Source organism: Mesoplodon densirostris, chromosome 14 (genome assembly GCF_025265405.1).
Source record: "Mesoplodon densirostris isolate mMesDen1 chromosome 14, mMesDen1 primary haplotype, whole genome shotgun sequence".
Lineage (NCBI taxonomy): Eukaryota > Metazoa > Chordata > Mammalia > Artiodactyla > Ziphiidae > Mesoplodon > Mesoplodon densirostris.
In genome coordinates this window covers 7,830,086-7,851,625 of record NC_082674.1, presented here as the reverse complement: position 1 = coordinate 7,851,625, position 21,540 = coordinate 7,830,086, and the positions used below count along the sequence as shown (strand labels likewise).

Here is a 21,540-nt window from a genome sequence, read left to right as displayed (position 1 = left end):
CGGCCTGCCTGTCCGGAGTGGGTGATGCCCCCAGCCTGGGCTCCGGAAGTACACACACCACACTTGGTGACCTGGCCGGCCACCCCCAGGCGCCCCCTGGACACACCGCTTGTGCCCGTGCCCCGCCCGGGCCGTGCGGCCAGGCTCACCCTCCCCCCGCCCCCCGCTGAAGCGTGGGTGGCGTGGGAAGCAGGGGGCACTGCCCTCACACCCCACCCACTGACCAGCCCTTGAGACCTAAGTCCAGGTCCTGCTTATCCCCACACATCGGTACCGGAGCACCTAAGGCTGCTGGTGTTGCGCCTCCCCATCTTCGCCTGGCCCGGGGCCATACTCTTCCCACAGTGGGGGGGCCGCCCCACCCTGGGCGCCTGGCCCCAGCCCCGGCTCTGGCGCCCCCTTCTGGAGGAGCCAGGAACCATCTGCAGCCCTCGCTCTGAGCTGGAGGGGCAGGGGGCAGATCCTGGCCCACGGGCATCCTTGCCCTCCCCCAAGCCTCTGCAGCCGGTCCCCCTGCCAGCTGACCTGCGAGATCGAGGTCAGCACCCTTGGCTCTCTGGGCCCCTGCCTTATGTGCCCAGGGTCACGTGGCTTGTCAGTGGTCAGGCTGAGACTTGTACCTCTGCCTCTGTGTCTGAGGCCCACTGGGTGCAGTTCCAGGCTGTGGGGGGGACCCCACGCTGACTCTTCGTTTGTTCACTCACTCATTCTGAGCCTCTAATTTTTTTTTTGCCCCTCTTGTTTTTGGCCATGCCACGCGGCTTGCGGGATTCTCAGTTCCCTGACCAGGGATCGAACCCGTGCCGTGGCAGTGAAAGCCTGGAATCCTAACCACTAGGCCACCAGGGAACTCCCTAATTCTAAGCCTGGCCTGTACTGGCTCTGGGTAGGGGAAGGGGGAAGGCGACCAGAAGGAAGTGAATTATGAGGTCAATATAAGGGAAGCAACGCTATGGGCAAGGGGAACACGGGGGCCGTGGGGAGTATCTGGGGAGGGTGGGGATGGCTTTCTGGAGGAAGGGACGTTTGCATGGCGTCTTGGGAAATGCAGGTGTGTGGGCATGCATGAAGTTCACGGCGGCCCTTTCAGCCCAAGCTGGGGACAGGAGTGAGGTGGGTGCCCGGCTGTGAAAGCCGGCTGGGCCAGCTGAGAGCCAGGGCCGGGGGCTCAGACCCCGCTCCCACCCACCTGGAAGGAGCTGCAGGGCTGCCACCCAACGCAGCCTCACACACATCCCCAGAAGACACTCACCTGCTGATACGGGCCCAGGCCAGACGTGCCGGGAGTCTGGTGCCGAGTCTCTGCACGGTGGTGCCTGAGTGTGCGTCTATGACACTGCCTTGTAGGGTAGACACACACCCCAAACTAGACGCCTGAGGCCCACCAAGGCCTGTCGGCAGAGACCACACCACCTGCCCCTCTACACACACACGCGCGCGCGCGCGCGCGCACACACACACACACACACACACACAGTGAAAGGGGCACTGTCTGGGGGGTAAGATAATCTGACTAGTTCTGATTCTGCCACTGAACTCCTGGGACCTGAGGGGCAAGGCCGGTTGCTAGCCGAGTCCCCAGAGTAAGTGACGGGCCTGTGGGTCGTCCCTGCCCTCCCCTGGGCCGGTTTCCTCATCGCCTACGACTCCCTAAGGCACCACCCTGACCCCCAGATCCACATCTTCCACATTCGGGTGGAAGCACTTGGGATGGTTATTTTAGGTCAACTTGCCTGGGTCGTGGGTGTCCTGACAGTTGGTTAAACATTATTCTGGGTGTGTCTGTGAGGGCGTTTCTGGGGGAGGTGAACATTTGGCTTGCCCCTCCCGCCCCCGGCAATGCGAGCAGCCTCATCCAGAGGGTTGACTAGACAAAAGGCTGAACCGAGCAGGGAGATTTCGTCCTCTGCCTGCCGGTCTTGGGCCGGGATGTCGGTCTCCTGCCTTCAGATCGAGACCGGAACTAATGCCATCGGCTCTCCTGGGTCTCCAGCTGGTAGATCGTGTGTTCATTCAGCCTCCATAATCTCATGAGCCAATTCCTTGCAATGAATCTTTCTCTCTTTCTCCCCCGCCCCACCCCAGTATACATGTGTGCATACAGAGGGAGACACCCCCTTGGCTCTGTTTCTGGGGCGAACCCTGCTACATCTGTGCCTGATTCCTGGGCAGTGTCCCGTTAGTAGTACTGCAGCACTCCCCGCCTCCCCTCAACAGGCAACAAGCACTATTGATTTAGCCTTGGCCAGTTCTCCTTACATTTTGTAAAATATAAGCCTCTCTCCGGGAGGGGAGATTCCTCCAGGCCACGCAGAGTTGGCAAGGCACCATCCTGCTTCTCTGTAGCAAGCTGGGTCCACTCCCGGGTCACCTGGCCTCCCCCTCCCACCCCTCCTCCCCCTGGCGCTGCCCACGAAGGTCCAGCCTCGGGCAGTGCCACTGGCTGGAAAGTCACTTGCAGGAGGGCTCACCGTTTCTATTCAGAGGCCTGGAATGGTAAAAGGTATTAAGATTACTAAAATCAGCAAAACAGCCAGAGTCCCTGACAGCCCGCTGTGGGTCAGGCTCCGGGCTACACGCTCGGCCCGCTTACCTCGATCACCTGTCTCCCCGCTGCACTGCTTCCACAGGTGAGACTCAGCGAGGCCACGTGGCCCCTGGGTGGATGTGCCAGACGCTGGAACCAGAACCCCAATCCTGTTCACCCTTCCCGGCGCCATGCCCGGGGGGGGGCCCTCATCAGCTGGGTGCATCCTGACTGACCAGTCACGGTCACCTCACACTCCTGGCCAAGGCACTGAGAAGTGGTGGGCAGGGAGCACAGGAGAATTTTGGAAAGTTCTCCTCCCCTTTAAGGAAGAACAGAGGACAGGCTGCTTCTCGTCCCGCCTGGGGAAGGCTCCCGGGTCAGCTGAGCTGCCCTGCACGGTGACAGCCCTGCGGGGACCCCAAGGACTCAAGTGCAAGGACAGAAGCTGCCTGTGAGGCCGGGGGCAGGGCGGTGGGGAGGTGGAAGGAACCTGGATGTGCTTAGCGACGCCCCCCAGCTGCCGCATTAGTCTCGGCACATGGTGGAAACATCCTTATGGTTGAAGCCCCCTCTGCTGGGCTTTCTGCTTCTGAGACCAGAAGCATCCTGATGGCCACAGGCTGAGAAACCAGGCCTGCCCTCATGGCCCCGTGCCGATACCCCTGATCCCCGCTCGGTCCTCGCTGGGGATGTGCGGTCCTGCTACCTTGCTGATTAAACCATGGGGTTGGCGGGGGAGCCGGGGGGGGGCGGGGGGTGGATGCAGGCAGAAGCCTGACAGTCAAACCTGCCAAGAACTGTCATCTTTCATTTCCACAAATATTTCTTGGCATTAGGCAGATATTGAAGAACAGGCTGCACAAGATTTATGGACACAGTAACGACTACATGGATGCAGAAGGGGCCAAGTTTACAAATAGCAGCAGGGCCTGCCGAATCCACCTGTTCCGGGGAGCGCGGAGGCCACAGCAGCAGAACGGGGTCTCCTAGTCCCACACAAAACTCAGACAATGCCGTTTATTTGATCATTTTAATACAGGAAATGCCAGACCAATCAACAGGGAGGGCAAACCTTATAGAGATGCTGCGCTCACTACGCGGACAGACGGGAGGGTCTCCACGGCCCTGGGCACGCATGCACGTCCTTTTGAAAAGGGCAGGTTGAGGGCATAAATACCACAAAATAACCAGGCTCGGGGAGAGCACAGGCCACGAGGGAACCACGCTTCAAAGGCAATCGAGGCATTAAATACAGGACCTACACATTACACTTCACTTCACCATACGTATAACTTATATATTAAAAGGAGACCACAGTATATATACGTGCAAGCGGCTTTGGTCAGAGAAAATGAACGAGCTGGGTGGAGCCATGCACGGGGAGGGCTTGCCCATCTTCTCTCCCTCTGTTCTTGTCCCCATTTTTCCCACAGAGTCACCTGCGATCACAAAATCAATCATCTGGCCTTGGCGCGATCTTAGAAAGTCCCGCCGGGATCCTTGGGGTGTCCTCTGGGCTCCCTGCGGGCAGGGAGGTGCCCCAGAAGCGAGGACACCGTGAGCCCTGGGAGTAACCACATGCCAGGGAATTCGCCCTGGAGGGACTGGGGAGGGGGCGGGAGGAGGCCAGGTGAGGAGGGAGGCGTGGCCACCAAGCCAGCAGATGCGCCAGATGCGTGTTGCCTGGCCGCCCCGGGAGAGCAGGAGTGATTGAAGAGGCATCCACTTTTGCAAGCAAAGCTTAACCGGCAAGACAAGCCTGTGTTTCTCTGCACTGTCCAGACGCCGACCCCTTAGAACTGACTGGCGCTGCTGGGGTCACACTGTAACAACCGGACGATGGATGGGTCGCTCTTGGCACCTTTAATGAATTCTTCCAGGGACAATTTGCCTGTGGGATGGAGGACGGGAGAAATGGGAGTTAGCCAGTGCTCACAGTTCATCACCCTTAGGAGAGCACGGGGACAGCTCCTGTGTCAGGGACGTCTCCTCTGGTCCAAGTCTTGAGCCCTCCTGAAGCTAGACGCGTCCAGGCTCCACACACTTCCAGGGCATTTCTGGAAAAACCTTTTACGCTTTCAGTGCTTATTGCAAAGCACCGGGCACCTCAAAGGACGTACCCAGTATAGCAGCAGGCCGTGCCTGGTGGGGCAATTGAAACCCTTTCAGAAATAGCCCCACGCCTTATTTAAGAAAGATGTGCCTTGTCCAGAAAGAACATGACATCTGCCTCTAATCCATAATTAACCCAGGGTCGAGAGGGCCAGGCCTGGGTGGGGACCTACTTCTTGTCTCTGCGTTTGAGGCTCTGCAGCTGTAAAATGAAATAGAGCCATTTACCCCGGAGGACAGCAGTAAAGGGAATGCAGGAGCTTGAGGCCATGCCCGGCACACAAAGGGCTCGCAGCTCTGCCGCCAGGGGCAAGCTACCAACCTCTCCACGTCCCAGGGTCTTCGTCTGTGTGGTGAGATCGTGGGAACGCCCATCTCAAAGGGCCACCGGGAGGGTTAATTGGGGGAATGTGTTTGAGGGGTCAGCCCACGCCTGGCCTGCAGGATGCACTCAGTTAGTGAGCTGCTGCCAGGAAGCCAGGCAGGGACCTCCTGCTTGCCCACTGCCGAGAGGCACACCTCCTCCTGTAGGTCCCCAGCAGCGGGGGCAGACAGGCTGGCCCCGAGGGAGACTAAACAACCCCAGGCTAAGGGATGGATTGGGAAGGGAGGGGCAGCCATCCCCTCAGCAGAAGAGAAGACCTCTGGGCCCCTCTGATGATGGACAGGGGTTACTGGGCTTGGTTACTATTCATATGGTCGGTGGGGACTTGGCTCTGACCGCCCAGGGCGAGCAACTTCTGAAAGCACCAGCCTCTCCTCCGGGCAGAAAGTGGGGCTGGCAAGGGGCTGGGGGTCCCTGAGCACAACCTGTCCTGCAGCCATCAGGGTGTTCCTGGTGCTCGGCCAGGCTCAGGTCACAGGAGAGGGTGCTTCAGTGATACCTGTGCTTGCCTAGGGGGGCAGGGGAGGTGTGGGGCAGTCCCGGAGGACGAGGGCCTAGCTCCGGACCTCCCCTGCTCCACTCTTCTCTCCTCCAACATCGCCTCTTCCACCGCTCTCCGAGCTCCAGGGATGCACGGACCCCGGGGTTCACAGGAGAAGCTCTGTCCCGGTGGGCACAGGCCCAAGTTCACAAACATCCTGGGAAGGTGCCCACAGCGGGCCCTGCGGGGTCGGGGCAGAGGTGGGTGGAGGGAGATCTGGGCGCTGTGCTAAGAGGTCTACTGGCTCCATCTCACTGAATCCTCAAAACCACAAGAGACTGAATTATTATCCCCATTTCACGGAGGAGTAAACTGAGGCTCACAAAAGCCAAGATTGGTTGGAGCAGGTCTGTCGAACCCAAAGCCTGTGCTGCTACCCTGGAAGGCAGAAGACATGTTTTAAATTGGCCCAAAGGCAACGCCAGGCACGAGGCCATCTTGTTATACATTTGATGGATTATGTTTTGAAAACTGTTTCCTTGCTGATGATGTGCCTACGGCCACGTTGCCTCCTCCCCCTGCTGGCTCAGTCCTTGGCGTAGGAGCACTTTTCTGTGCATTAGCTTATTTTATTTTAGTTTTTTTTTGTGGTACGCGGCCCCCTCACTGTTGTGGCCTCTCCCGTTGCGGAGCACAGGCTCCGGACGCGCAGGCTCAGCGGCCATGGCTCACGGGCCCAGCCGCTCCACGGCATGTGGGATCTTCCCGGACCGGGGCACGAACCCGTGTCCCCTGCATCGGCAGGCAGACTCCCAACCACTGCGCCACCAGGGAAGCCCCGCATTAGCTTATTTTTAATCTCCAGCACAGCCCGGGGGTATTTTCTCTTTTTCTTTTCTAAATGCTGCATTTCTTTATCCTTCAAAAGCAAATCAGACCTGACTCTGGGACTGCACTTAACACTGGCGGATCCCTCCAGTTTCATAGCTACCTTCCTCGGCAGGGACCCTGCAGAAGCTCACGGCCAATGCAGAGAAGAAAACACAGGGCACGTCCTCACTGTATGGTCGCCACCGCCCCTCCTGGACACGCCACTTCTGCTGCGGTGTGGACCCAGAGATCCTGGCAGAGCTGCTGCAGGCCAGCACATCCCGACAGAGTCCCTGGGGCCACTGAGGCTTGGGGGAGGGATGGTGGGGGGCAAAGGGACCCCCACCACCTGGGAGGCTTGACCCCAACCCCTCCAGGGCCCGGGTGCCAAGGGCGTAGCTGCCTCTTCTGCCCGGGACACGCCCACGGGCCCACAGTCTCCCCGTTCTAGAAGCAAGGAGACTATGGCTCATGGAGCAGGATGCTGGCCCGGTGCCCCAACTCCGAACTCTGGCTCTCCCCTCAGTGCAGCTGCACTGGCCGGGCAGGGCCAGGGGTGGGCCAGGTGAGGCCTGAGCAGCTACAGAGGAGGAACGGATCCCAAACACAACTCTTCTCCCAGCAGTGGGGCACGACACACAGGGATCCTACCGTCATTGTTGGTGTCCATCTGCCTGAAGATCTTGTCCGTCCGTTTCTCCGGCGTGGACTCATCCTCGGGCATCTTCATCACGGAGGACACCATTTTGTATATAGCCTGCGAAGGGGGACACAGACACATGTGCTCCGAGGTTCCAGGGTGTCCCTGGGTGGGTGGGGCACAGGCCTGAGCTTCTGCCCAGCCCACAGCAGGACAAGAGGTCAGGATGCTCACAGCTGCAGGACCCTCCCCAGCTGGAATGTTCCCTGCTACTCCCAATGCTGTGGACGCATGTCACAGACAGCATGTGAGCAAAAGGAAGCCAGACTCACTTACGTGAAGTTCAAAAACAAACAGGCCCAACAACCCACTTTGACAGCTATAAGCCTGGGGGTGTCTGCGGGGGCGGGAGGTGGGACAGTTCCCAGGCCCTCGGGGGGGCTGGGGATGCTAACTCACAGAGGGTGGTGGTGATACAGGCGCATACGTGCAGCGCCCACCACTCAGCACCCGTAGCCACGAACATCGGACTACGGGATTGCTGTACCTGAGTGAGAAGCAAAAAAAAGACAGCCCACAGGGAAAGCCACATAACTAGCCCCAGAAAGGCCAGCACCAAGGCAGAGGGGTCTCTCCAGCAGGACCGAGAACCCCAGGACACTGCCATCCAAGGGCTCAGCACCATTGCCAGCCATTTCTGTGTGTCTCTGTCCAAGGGGCCCGGCCTAGTGTTGTGTTGTGTGTGTGTGTGTGTGTGTGTGTGTCCAGGGGGCGTGATGAGGCCAGTGACGAGCAGCTCATCAGAGTAACTCGCGAGGGGGAGGGGCTGTGCCACTGTGGGGTTCTGTGCGGAGATGGCTTGACTGAGAGTCTCATTCCTGAAACAACACACCAAGGACAGCAGAAGTGTGAGAGTTGTAGCATCTTAAAAAGCAGGTTTACAAAACAAAACCAAAAAGGAATGATCCCAAGGGAGGCTTCTGGTATCTGTTATACTCTCTCCTCCTTGGCCCCTCTCCATTTGCCGAGGAGGGTGGAGGTGGCCAGGCCTCTCAGCACGGCCAGTGTGTCTTTCAGGGCCTCTTGGGACAGGACCCCCTCCTGAGAGGGGCAGGCACTTGTTCAAGTGCAGAGGAGGCAGGGCCAAGACCCTCCCCGGCCTCTGGTGGGCTTTGAAGCTCTTAGAACCCCGTCCGTTTTGACGACGGTATAGCGGCCGGGCATCCCGCTCAGCAGGCCAAGCCACCTGCGGGTGCCACGGGAAGGGTCTCAGAGTTTGGGAACTTGGTCTGGGCGCCTAGCAGCCAGATCCCGTTTGGACAGGCATGGGGCCCCTCGCTGTCCTGCTGTGTCTCTAAGTCTTGGCCGGGCCGGTCTGCTTGGCCAGGGACAGGGAAGCGTACGGGCCAGCTTGTGGGCCGGGACAGGTGATTCCTGAGAATGAGATTTCTTCCTTTTACCACCGCTTGTCGCTAAGGGCCAGGAGCCAGGGCTGAAACAGAGTCCCCTGAACCTGTGCTGATTGATTCTCACTGTGCGAAAACCACCTGTTTAGGAAATAGGCTGGTCACGCCTCAGGCCACTTGCTGCTGGTCTAGGAGTTCATGGGTTTGATACCCTCTGTTTGTGGCTTAGCCCGGAAGTTCCTTCTGTGTAGAGGACATCTCCTCTGAGGAATTCTAGAACTGAACCGCCCAGGCTCCAGGAGGCACCCAGGCAGCGGCAGCTCTGTGCCTCTCCACCACACACCTAGGAAGCTGGGCAAGTGAACAAAACACGGTTTCTTTCTGGAAAACAGCTTCCCCTGCCAGAGCTGTTGACTGGAGTCGAGGCGAAGAGGTCTCTGAAGTGCTTTCTGTACCAGAGCTTATTCTGCGGCCACTAATGTTTCAGTTTTGCTTTACCACTGCACGTCCCTGGGGACATGACAAACTGTTTGTTCTTTTATTCTCAGACACGGGGACTCGAACAGGTCTTGGCAGGTGGCTTCTGCAAGTGTCAAGGGTCCTCTCAATTACTGTAATTCTCTCTGAATTACTATAGTTCAGCTCTGTTAACTCTCTGGAAGTCACGGTCCCCCACCCAGCCTCAGATTTTGTGAATTGCAGAGAATGACACCTCCATCCTCCGCCCCGCCAGGGTCGGGAAGGCCACAACTCATCAAAGGGCTTAGGCCAGGCCTGATGGATGGCCAGTGATCAGTAAACAAAGGCTCTTCTCATCACTATCTGCAAGGACCCGCCAGTCCGGTGACAACTGGTCACTTTCAAAAGTACACGAGGGAGGGGCTGGCAGTCACCTAGCTGCGAAGGGCTGAAGGCGCGGGGAGGACAGGAGCGCTGTCCGGAGTGGGCGGGGCATCGGGGGACCCCGCCCCCCCCCAGCCCCAGCCCCACCCCCGCGGCTGCGCTCCGCCAGCCCCTCCCTCCGGGGCGCACCTGCACGATCTCCAGCATCTCGCTGCGGCTGATGTAGCCGTTGCCGTCCAGGTCGTACATGCTGAAGGCCCACTTGAGCTTCTGCTCCAGCTTGCCCCGCGAGGTCACACTCAGCGCGATGATGAACTCCCGGAAGTCGATGGTGCCGTCGCCGTTGGTGTCGAAGGTGCGGAAGACGTGCTCTGCGAACTTGGAAGCGTCGCCGTAGGGGAAGAAGTTGGCGTAGATCTTCTTGAACTCGTCCACGGTCAGGTGGCCGGTGGGGCAGTCCTTGAGGAAGCCCTTGTACCACTCCTGCAGCTCGTGGTCCGTGAACTCCGTGTTCTCCCGCAGGTCCTGCAGCACCTCGGGCCGCAGCTTGCTGTTCTGCTTACCCATGGCGGCCGGCGTCGACACCTGCAAGACAGGGGCCCGGGCTGGGGCCATCAGGGCGGGGGAGGGCGCCCCACAGCCTACAGCCACCGAGCGGCGCGGAGAAACGTCCCCCGCGTGTCCCGCACCGAGGGCTGGAGAGGCCCGCCTCCGGCCCTCCCCGCGACGCAGTGCCTCAGCCCTCCTAGGACCCCTGCGGGGAGGCGGGCCCTCGGTCTGTGTACCACCAGGAAGGCCACGCTCCGGTGGAGTCAGGACAGGCCACCTCGCGCTGCAAAAGGCACATCCTGACTTCCAGAATGTGGAAAGGTGGAAAACACAGCAACTTGAAATCCGTGGAATGAGGCGTTTATCAAGTGCCCAGCAGGGGCTGTACAAGGTTGGAGGATGAAACCCTTAATCACCCTCATCAGCTTCAGGCAAAACTGTCACGCTGACTGCACCCCACACCCTGTGTTCTGAGCAGTTCTTTTCTTGTTCGGGCACCATGTTCTGATTTTATCCTTAGAACAGGCATCCAGAAGCTTTTAAGGGGTCCCTCTTGTTTGTTTTTGCCTCTGAGAAGCCCTCTGGTTGGGAGTGGGGGGCAGGGGTGGATCTAGAATTAGCACCAAGAGTACATGCATGTCTCTAAGGTTCGTAGTAAAGTCTCAGGCACCTGCGGGCGTGCAGAAGCGTGCTCCCCAGCGAGGTTTTCCGTAAGACCCATCCGTAAGACTGACCCTGGGGTGATACTCTTACTAGACATTAATACAGCTTTCACCTCGCCACCTCCTTTTATCTTCTGATTTTTCACAGTAACACTAGTACATGGCTTACTCATTTTTTGAAGCATATAGAATAGAAAATGAAAACAAAAGGCTTTCCACCCTCGTCCCAGAGGTAACCCCCTTGAACTGCTTCTTAACATTTATGAATACTAAACATTAAGTACTAAATCCCCATTACTAAATACAATCAGTGTAGTTTACATATTTTCCCTGGCACTTCCTTTTACTTCTTTGTCTCCTCCCAGGTTTTATTAGTTTCATACATATATGTCATTGTTTTTACTTGTTATCTTTATGACTTGAAATTATATGAAATTTAAATTGATATAAATTTAAATTATAGAAAAGTTCCTTTTCTAACCCCCAAGTAGGGGGATTTGGGAATATCTTTCAAAATTACAAACACGTTCCCTTCGACGCAGCAACCGCACTTCTAGGAACAAATCTAAAGATGCTCCCACCCGTGCAAATAGCCTCTGTACACGGCCAATTCCTGCACGTTGTCTGTAATAATAAACAACCCAGGCATCTGTCATTACTAGCTGATGTGAAATAATCATCAAGATCTATTTTTAAGTGAAAAGAAAAGGTGAAGAACAGCACATAGAGTTTGCTACCGTTTGTGGAAGAAAAAAATATATATATATGTTCATGCTTGTATGTTTGGAATGACTTCTTGGGAAATGATAACACTGGCTACAGAAAGAGAGACGGCTGATAGACAAGGGTCAAACGGAGACTTTTTTTTTTTTTTAGTTTAGTTTTCATTGAAGTATAGTTGATTTTTTTTTAATGTTCTTTGGATCATTTATTCTTTTACAACAAACATATTTTCTTTTAATAAATATCCCTCTACCATTACTTTCTGTTTTTATTATTATATACATTTTTAATTTTTTTAATACAAACGTAGACTTTTTAGTGTAAATCTTTTTGTAATTTCAAATGTTGAACTCTGTGTATTTTTTTAATTCAAAAAAATGAACACACAAGAGTCCTCTATTTCTTGATTGAGCCACTTGACCTGGATCTCTCGCTCTCTATACGATCAAGCTACTCATTCCCTTCTCCTCTCCTAACCTCTCCACCTTTCTTCCACATCAGCTCCTGTCGTGCATGGGAACCACTATTTGTACATCATCAAGGTTTACAATCTCTACTTTCTGCTTTACCTATAGGTTGATCCTAATAAGTGGAAACCAGCAAATCTCTACGTAACTTGGTTGTCAGTTTCCAATGGCCCCCAGCAGCCCCACTCCCCCGCCCCAGGGCTCTCAGACTTGACTTAAGACACGCCGCAGACTGCACACTTCCACCTCCGCATTTCCTGCACTAAAAAGGCTAATCTTCAGTCCTTTACGCAGTTCAGCTGCTCTCAAGGCTTTGTATTTTCCACACTCCTCTTAATTGTGCAAGTCTCCTAGCCCGTGTCTGGAGGGTGTGGAGAGGAGTGGCTTGTCTTAGGTGTCTCTCCTTCAACTTCCCATCTCATGCTTCAAAGGCAGCATCCACGAGCAGAAGGGGCTGCAGTGTGGAGGGTTTCACCGCATCTGCCCCTCCTCGCTCCTCACTCCTTCAGCTGAGACCTGAGGCCCCTCTTCCAGCACCGTGTGCCCACGTGTCCGTAGGGGTGGGCGGAGCGGGCCAGCTGCCGTCGTGGACTGAACTGTCCCCCCCAAATTCACACGCTGAAGTCCAACCCTGGGACCTCAGAATGTGGCTGTATTTGGTGACAGGGTCCTTAAAGAGGTAATTAAGATAAATGAGGTCATATGGGTGAGGCCTGATCCAGTCTGACTGGTACCCTTGAAAGAGAAGCTTGGGACACAGACACACAGACACACTTCCCTCTGGAAGACCATGTGCAGACACGGGGAGAAGGTGGCCATCTTCAGGCCAAGGAACGAGGCCTCGGAAGGAGCCAAACCAGCCGACACCTTGATCTTGGACTTGCAGCCTCCAGAAGCGAGAGAGAATAGATTTCTGTTTTTGAAGCTGTCCAGTCTGTGGTGCTTTGATGCAGCAGCTCTGGGGCCCTAAGACAGCTGCCCCGAGAACTGACCTGATACCGCGTGGCATCGGCGTCAGTGAGGCAGAACCCCGTGCCGGGCACCGTGAGGTTCCCAGAGCTTTAACTCCTGATCTGCCAGCACCGGGGACAATCAGAAGAAGGTCCACAGACTGGGGGACACTTTTGTTTTTATCAGACACCTTGCCTGTATTATTAGTCCCACTTCACCAGGGAGGAAACAGACCCGGAGGCTCTGGAGGCAAAGCCAGCCCTTGGACCAGGTCATCTGGCCCCGTCCCACACCTTGCTGGGGGCAGCCAGGGGCGGCTGGTCCAGAGGAGGCTGGCCCAGGGAAGGGCACCCTGGTCATGAACATGGCCTTCCCGGCCACCTTCAATAGTTAATGGTGCAGCCTTTTCCCGATTAGCATTCCTGCACTTTTCATCGTGGAAACAACCCATCTTCTGTGAAGCTCTGGGCTCTGAGAGCTGAGGGTTGGTCCTTCTACATCTTTTTTTTTTTTTTTTTTTTTTTTTTTTCTGCTGCGCCGCATGGCTTGCAGGATTTTAGTTCCCTGAGCAGGGACCGAACCCAGGCCCGGGTAGTGAAAGTGCTGAGTCCTAACCACTGGACCGCCAGGGAATCCCCACGGTCGGTCCTTTTAGAATCCGTTCACCTCAGTGAAGACCAAACCACCGCTCAGAACAATGGTATCAACTGGCCTCAGAATGTGTCTGTGGTTTGTGTTCTTTCTGATCCCACGGAAATGCTAACTCCTAACACCTCCTCCACCCAATGTAACGAATGTTTATGGAAAGGAAGGGACCATATCAGGGCGCATGACAAGTACGGTCAACACAACCGCTAGAAGGTGACAGCCGAGGGCTCCGAGGTCTGCCCGGGGAGGCTTCAGCTTTCCCAGCCCTTCTCACGTGTCCCCGCAGGCAGGCACGTGGGGCTGCAGAATCCCAGCGGCCCCCTGGGCCCGGCGGAGAACAGATGTCTGTGTTGATTGAGTGGGCCTTCCCGCTGCAGTGCTGGTGCTGGTTGTGTACACACACATACAGACACCTGCTAACTCTGAGGCAGGGTGGTTTCTGGCAAAGCTGGTATTCCAGCAGAGCCTGGGTGTGCTCCCCTTTGGGGGACACAATGCAAGGGGTCCTTCCTGAGAGTTCTGGGGGCTCACGGGATGGGGAGAGGGGAGAAGGTAGGACTCTGGGACAGACATATCAGGCCTGGGTCCTGCCTTTGAAGAGCTCATCAAGGCCAGAGCATGTAGGATGCAGGCGAGTCACTCACATTGGTCCATTTTAGCATCAAAACCCCCCATTGCAGCCACAATTCACCAAGCTGTGCCAGGCACTGTGCAGACCGTTTCACAAATGGTGAAACTGGGGCCCGGGGGTGTCAAGTAACTTTCCCAGGGTCCCACAGCTGCTGGAGCTGGGATGTGACCAGGAGTCCATTTGAGCTTCACCACGGAGCTCTATGATCGACCCCGAACCCTGGGAGATGGGCAGGGCCGGCCTGGCATTCCCAGCTGTACAGAGAGGAAAAGCAAGGCTGGGAGAAATTGAGGGATGGGTCCAGGAAGCAAAAAAGGTAAGTTTTACTTTGGGGGAAAACTACCAAGAAATCGTGGGTGGAAAAACATGTTTTCCTGCCACTGTCTTGAAGGTTGAGTTAGTAAAACCTGGGGCTGTCAAAATCAGGGCTGATGGGAAACCATATTTTTGAGGACGATGTTGCAGGAATCCATCACTGATTTTCAAATGTCCTTTAGGGAGACCTCACGGCTTTCAAGTAGGGTACCCACCTCTGCTTTGATTTCTTGACCATGCCCAGTCAGCTGAATTAAAGGGCTCACTTACAGCATTACCGTTTTAAAAGTCGGTAACATTAATTTTGCTACAGAAAGTTCAAGACAACTCCAAGGATGTCGAAGCCATCCTGGGGTACCAGGTAAGAATCCAGAGTTGAGGAGAGGGCTTCTGTTTGCAGAAATCCCCTAAGAGCCCAAGCTGAATTTAGAGGAAGAGAGTTCTGGAGATTATTGGTTGCACAACAGTGTGAATGTACTTTAACACAACTGAACTGTACACTTACAAATGGCTAAGATGGTCAATTTTTTTTTTTTTTTTTTTTGCTGGTACGCGGGCCTCTCACTGTTGTGGCCTCTCCCGTTGCGGAGCACAGGCTCCGGACGCGCAGGCTCAGCGGTCATGGCTCACGGGCCCAGCCGCTCCGCGGCATGTGGGATCTTCCTGGACCGGGGCACGAACCCGTGTCCCCTGCATCGGCAGGCGGACTCTCAACCACTGCGCCACCAGGGAAGCCCAAGATGGTCAACTTTATGTTATGTATATTTTACCACAAATTTTAAAACCGGGGGTGGGGGTGGCAAGCGGTATAAGGACCACAGTGTTCTTTGGGCCCCTCTGCGGTCTGATGGTCTAGGACCCCTGGGTCTGGAGGTCCCAGGTCGAAGAATCCTGTGTCCCTATTGAATGCGGAAGCCTCTCATCACAAGGGCTGACCCCCCAGCCACGAAAGGCAATGGAATCAGGGAAGATGGTATAGCACCCCCTGCAAGAATCCGGAAACTCGCTGTCTACAAATCCTGTGTGCCGCATCACATCCTGCACCCGAGTAATTGTGCAAATGCTTGTGGGGCACATGTGTGCACTAGCCGGTGCTCCGCCCCCAAAAACCTCAGCCCAGGGGTGCAGGCCGCCCTTGCCCTCGGCGTGTCCTCTGGGTCTGGCTCCAGGCTGGGTGCACAGGCTGTGCGCAGTATACTCCAGTCCACTGGGTCCCCTAAATGCCTGGGGACGTAGGTCCGGGTTCTCACTCCAGGCTACTTATGGCATACGGATGGGGCATAATAAGTGACACGAAGGAGGGGGCGGGGGAAGGTCCAAGCTCCGAGGAGGAATCCTTCATTCCCATGTGGAGCGGAGGCAGCCTGCCTAGGAAGGTGGCACGCGGAATCCAAACTGAATGACAAGGGCTTTAAAAGCCACTGGAGGCTCGACTCCCACAGGCCACCTCTAGGGCGCACACGGCAGGTTCCAGGCCCTGCAGGCAGGGGTCACTGGGAGCAGGCCAGGGCATCTCCGTCACCTCCGACTTAGAGACAAAGAACTGAGGCTTGTGCGAGGCACGAGCTTGCCTGTGACAGGCGGGGCTTCCAGCTGGCGACCACCTCCTCTGTCTCCTCTCGCCATTAAACTTCTCACCAGACAGTTTCACAAGACGGCCTTCCCACTGTGACTCTCATGAAGCCATGAAGTGGGGCCCATGAATGTCACATAAAGCCCCACCGGCACTCCCCATCACCTCCTGGATCAGCCTGCGTGTGCTTTCCAAAGGCTCGGGTGAAATATTTCTAAAGAACCTCATTTCAGCACTCTGTCCCGGAGGCTCTTGGCCCGAAGCAGGCAGCCTCAAGGGAACATGGTGGATGGTGGAACGCTGCACCCCAGTGACCCCTCTGTTACTAATTAAGCCAATGAACCAACCTTATTGACGATCAGCTGGCTGGGAAGATGGCTGACAAAACGCAAGCCTTTCTGCAAAGACAAAGCCACCACTCCCACTTCCCAGCAGAAATGGCCCCCTGGCCCTGTCATTAGGCAAACACCCCAGCTTTCATTTACCAGAAAATCTTACTTTCATCTACAGTGAAAGATGGGGTGAAGAACGGATGTGCCAGGGGAGGACAACCGATTCAAGGTCAGAGCCATCTCTTACTGGGCTTAAAAAGCTTCACGACCAAGCAGGGGTTGGATCAGACAAACAACACCCTTCTGAGGGCATCGAAGACGACATTTTAATTCACAGTAATGGAAAAATGGGGGAGGGAGTTAATGTAGCGCTAACAGCCATCTCTGTGGCTCTCAGTTACTCTAGAGGTTACTGTTCTTAATGTGTTAAATTGTAAAGAAAAAAAAAGTAAACATGTAACTGGGGAGCCCTATGAAAATATTTAACCCGAAGTCTGTATTGCCTGCAAATTAAAGCCTTTTTAATGGCGTCATTCCTATCAGCTGCCCGCTTCCTGGAACCGAGGGCGCGGATGTCCCATTAATCACAGCTCAACGCCTGCTGCCAGCGTGGGTAGACATTTCATCCCGTTGCTCTAAAGCGCTTTCATCACCTCAGATCTCCAAAGCTTGCTGGGCCAACCAGACTTAGAAACACTTGGGGGGAAGATGATGGGGGAGGTGGGAGGAACTAACGCCTCATAAAAGGCCAAAGGCTGGAGGGGCGGCTGCAGTGAATTTGCACTTCAAGGAGGGCTCATTCGAGACGGTGCTTGTTCCGTCTGGCAGAACAGGACACGGTGGGTGGGGTGGGGTACGGGGGGCTGGAGGGGCAGGAGAAAAGCTGGCGGTTTGTGTTGTTTCTCATGCAGCACCAGCCCTGGGTCTTTCTCCTGATGACTCATGGACGAACGCTCCTCCTGTGGCTGAGCCCGGGTCCTAGGGGGGAAAGAGGCTCACTGCCTTTGTGTCCTTTCCTCCCAGTATGCAGGTGGGAAGCAAGCCGCCTGCTGCCTGGGCTTCTAGTGCAGCTGCTCTGAGGAGGGGCCAGTCCTGTCCCAAGAGGTCTGCGACAACTGCCGGGACCCGGTGCAGGGGTGGCTCCGGCTGCAGTGCGGTGGGGTGGACGCTAGAGGGCGCAGTCGGGCAAGCTCCCCAAGACCTGAGCTGGAGACCCCGCCTCCCAGCTTTCTGACCCCGCCCCTCCACCTCGCTGGTGCCTCAGTTTTTCCATCTATAAGCTGTATTTGTCCAATATAGTAGCCACAGTGGCTATTGAGCACTTAAAATGTGGCCGATCTGAATTCATATAAGTGCCCTAGGCGTAAAATTCTCACTGGATTTTGAAGACTTAATACAGGGAAAAAATATCTCATTAATAATTTTTCGGGACTTCCCTGGTGGCGCAGTGGTTAAGAATCCGCCTGCCAAGGCAGGGGACACGGGTTCGAGCCCTGGTCCGGGAAGATCCCACATGCCGCGGAGCAACTAAGCCCATGTGCCACAACTACTGAGCCTGCGCTCTAGAGCCCACGAGCCACAACTACTGAGCCTGCGCTCTAGAGCCCACGAGCCACAACTACTGAGCAAGCCCGCACGCCTAGAGCCCGTGCTCCACAACAAGAGAAGCCACGGCAACGAGAAGACCACACACCACAACGAAGAGTAGCCCCCGCTCGCCGCAACTAGAGAAAGCCCATGCGTAGCAACAAAGACCCAACGCAGCCAAAAATCAATTAATTAATTAAAAAATAAATTTTCGGGCCTCCCTGGTGGCGCAAGTGGTTGGGAGTCCGCCTGCCGATGCAGGGGATGTGGGTTCGTGCCCCGGTCTGGGAGGATCCCATATGCCGCGGAGCGGCTGGGCCCGTGAGCCATGGCCACTGAGCCTGCGCGTCCGGAGCCTGCGCGTCCGGAGCCTGTGCTCCGCAGCGGGGGAGGCCACAACAGTGAGAGGCCCGCATACCGCAAAAAAAAATAAAAATAAAAAAAATAAATTTTCTATCCTGATTACATGTGAAATGATAAATGATAACATTTGAGATATAGATTAATTATTTTGGTAACATTAATTTCATCTGTTTCTTTTTACTTTTTTAAGGTGGTTACCAGAAAAGTTAAAATTACATATATAGGTGACTCGCGTTGTCTATCTAGTGGTTGCTCGGCACTGGGTAGATCCTTGGGGCGCGGTTTAGGGGGCTACCAAGTTCCTTAGCATCCTGTTTACAGACCCATTGCTAGCTATGACCCAGCTGGGAGAGGTGGCCTGTGTTTATTTCACTCCTTGGTGCCCTTGAATGAAAGATAAGGGTGTTTGTGTTTCATAATTACATGTGAGTCCCACAAGTTTCTATTTTCAGCAGCTTCAAGAACTTTGCCGGAGGCCAGCTGCAATGAAGACCCAGGTCTGGTCCTGGCTAAGGCATAAGGCCAGGGGGAGGGGCTGCAGAAAGGGGGTGTCCCTCCTCCTCTTCTAAGGGAGAACACAAAAGCCCCAGGTGAGATCTAGGGCAAGAGGGGGTTAGTAACACCTCTGGAGCCGGTGGCTACAGGGTGTACCTGGATCCAAATTCAGCCCACGTACCTCGGGGAGCCCTTTTCCAGAGGCTTCCTGAAAAACTGTTGCATCACAGCTTCACATGCTGGATGGGCTCCAGGCAATGACCACGGTTGAGAAATCCAACTGAAAGTCCTCCTGACTTCTGTACCCACCCCAGCAGTTTAAAATCCCACGACTCCCCAAAGCTTTAAAAATATATAAAAGAAAGGATGGAAGGAGGGAGGGAGGGAGGAGAGGAAGAGAGGAAGGGAGAAGGAAGGAAAGAGGCAGGCTGGCCAAGCAAGACAGAGAAATCTCCTCCTTATCTTGAGCCATCCTCTCCTTCCACTTTCCTGAGGTTGACATGCCCTAAATGAGCCAGGGGAAAAGGAAGACGTGGAGAAAAGGAAAGTCCCCGAGAGGAGAGGATGTTCTTTCCCTTGCAGAAACCGCTAACACAACAGGAATAGGAACTGTGGGTAGCTTTCCCTGAATACTTTGTGCCTGAAATCACCGGGTCAACCATGTGGCTGCTCCTCTCAGCCACCCAGCAAACTCCTATTCATGCACCAGAGCCCAGGTCAAATGTCACCTACTCACGGATGCATTTCCTAACCCCTCTACAGTTTCTCTTCCTTCTGCATTCCAATACCATTTTTAAACCTATTTCTATTATGACCTCAACTTTTAGTGCATTGTTTACTAATGTTTTTCCCTCATTAGACTGTGAGCTCCTTTAGGAAAGAGGATACCTCACTCATGCTAGTAGGAGAAACTGCTAGCATGTTCTAGCCCCAAGGCCTTTGCATTTGCAGTTCCTTCCACCTGGTCTGCCCTCCCCCTCAGTATCTGCAAAGTGCACTCCCTCAATGTTCACATCTTTGCTCGAGTCTTCTTGGGGGCACCTCCTCCAAAGAGCCCATCTCAAGCAGCGGATGCTGCTTACCCGCCCTTACCCTGCCCCCTTTTCGTGGCCGTTCCTACTACTTGGCACTATACTGATACATGGTTGACTCCCTGCTTTTGCTCACCATGACATCCCCACACTGCCCCGAACAGGGCCTGGCACACAACTAGGCTCAGTAAAAATATGTGAATAATGGTTGCGTGTCCAAGGGCTTAGCGCAGTGTCTGAATGAATGAACAGATGAACAAGTGAATGGGTTTCTTCTAGGACCCTCTTGTTCTAACAGTTTGTGACTCTTCCAGTAACAGGAAAATGGGAAGCAACATCAGGGATTAGGATGACCAAGCGCTCTCTTGCTCAGGTTTGAAGCTCCATGAAGGGACATTCTGTAATTCAGACCTGGTGTTCTGGAAAGTTCCATGTATCGGCACAGGACCAGCCGCAGCAGCGTGGCAGTGCCATCTCCTCCCTCCTGCAGTGAACACGCCCCCAACTCTGTGGTCCTCCGCCACGGGGGCTCACCCTGACCTCCAGCTGGGATCTCTCACTTGAGTGGTGCAGCCTCACCCCAGAGCCAAGGTCACTGCTCCTTGAATCTTCAGGGGACGAGCGCTTTGAACTGCTTCCCCCGTGAGGAAGGCGGGTTAGTGGATCAGACGTAAATGAGCCTCTGGGGGAAGAACAAGACAGGGAGAGGAAGGGGAAATGCCCGAGAGGAGGAGCCTCTCTCGATGGACTCTGATGATGCAGCGGGAAAAGGACTCGAGGCAGGACCCAAACCAAGACCACGTGACTTTTCTTAATGCTGAAACTGCCATGCATGTCCAGCCATAGGTGAGTCCCATGTTTCTACAGAGGGTGCTGGATGCCAGGCCAGGAGCAGGGCCAGCAGCACCTGGCGAGAGGTGGGCCTGAGCGAGCCAGGTGGGAATCCAGGTGTGCAGTCCTGGCCACAGAGCCTGGGGCTTCCTCTGCCCCACCTGGAGCCTTAGTGCCTTGCTTTGAAGGCAAATTTGACGCTTATGGTGGCACAGCCCCAAATGCCAGGCTGGAGTGGGGAGGGAAATTTGTTCCCTTTTGCCCACAAATGTTCCCGAGGCCCACTCTGTGCCGGGCATGGAAACACCTGGATGAACAAGACACAGAGACCCTTCCCAGGTGCCCCCAGCACACCCACGATACGGGTAACGTGTAGAACGAGGGTGACTTACGAGGGTCCCGGAGTGCCGGAGCCGAGCTGGCCTGTCCCCCGTGAGACGGCTGGGAGGTCTGACAGTGCAGGTCTGAGCCAGGCTTAAAGGCTCAAGAGTTCTCCAGGTGGGCGGACAAAGGCAACAGCGTGTGCCAGGGCAAGGAGGCCCAGAGAGAACCCACCCAGTGCCACAGAGGCTGGGACGTGAGCACCGAGCATGACTGCAGAAGAAGGCCAAAACCGCAACGCCGATTGCAGAGGAGATGGTCAAGGGGAGCAACAGGAGGGGCTGGAACGGCGGGTGGTGACACCCCCCAACCCTCCCCAGAAAGAGCCCATGCCCCAGGAAAACGCTCAGAATGAATCTCGTCCAGGGCTCAGGGCTCTGTCACTGTTCTATGGAACCATAAAAGCTCCGAGGTTGAAACTAACAAACATATGAGTCACACAGCATCACCTCAGGGACGCAGAGCCGGCCGCAGGCTGACTGCTCTTTTGAAGGAAACCTAAGAGGCCACGGTAGCCTGGACACGGTGGGCTGAAGACAGGAACCGGTGTGAGATCTCAGAAGCCACTCCCTCCACTCCCAGCCCCGCCATAGGTCTGCTCCCCCTTCGGTCAGCCCTTGGGGGGACAGAGCTGGCAGAGGGGCCGCCACCGCAGCTGGCTTATTGCACATGGAGGTTTGGGACACCGGCCGCTGCACATCTTGGAGTAAATTCCTCCTGGCTGCTTGGGCCCG

General features: G+C 55.4%; 1 protein-coding gene across 2 annotated transcripts in view; it reads right to left on the bottom strand.

The window, feature by feature from the left end:
- Window positions 1-3,546: 3,546 nt before the first annotated feature.
- The window catches only part of HPCAL1 (hippocalcin like 1), a 114,584-nt gene continuing 96,590 nt past the window's right edge, over window positions 3,547-21,540 (bottom strand). For both annotated transcript variants that reach the window (XM_060117649.1, XM_060117650.1), the window contains 3 exons: window positions 9,457-9,852; window positions 7,030-7,135; window positions 3,547-4,421 (listed from right to left, as the gene is read on the bottom strand). In XM_060117649.1, coding sequence (XP_059973632.1) covers window positions 4,324-4,421; window positions 7,030-7,135; window positions 9,457-9,834 — 582 coding nt within the window. In that variant the 5' untranslated portion in view covers window positions 9,835-9,852 and the 3' untranslated portion in view covers window positions 3,547-4,323. The remainder of the gene's footprint in view (window positions 4,422-7,029; window positions 7,136-9,456; window positions 9,853-21,540) is intronic.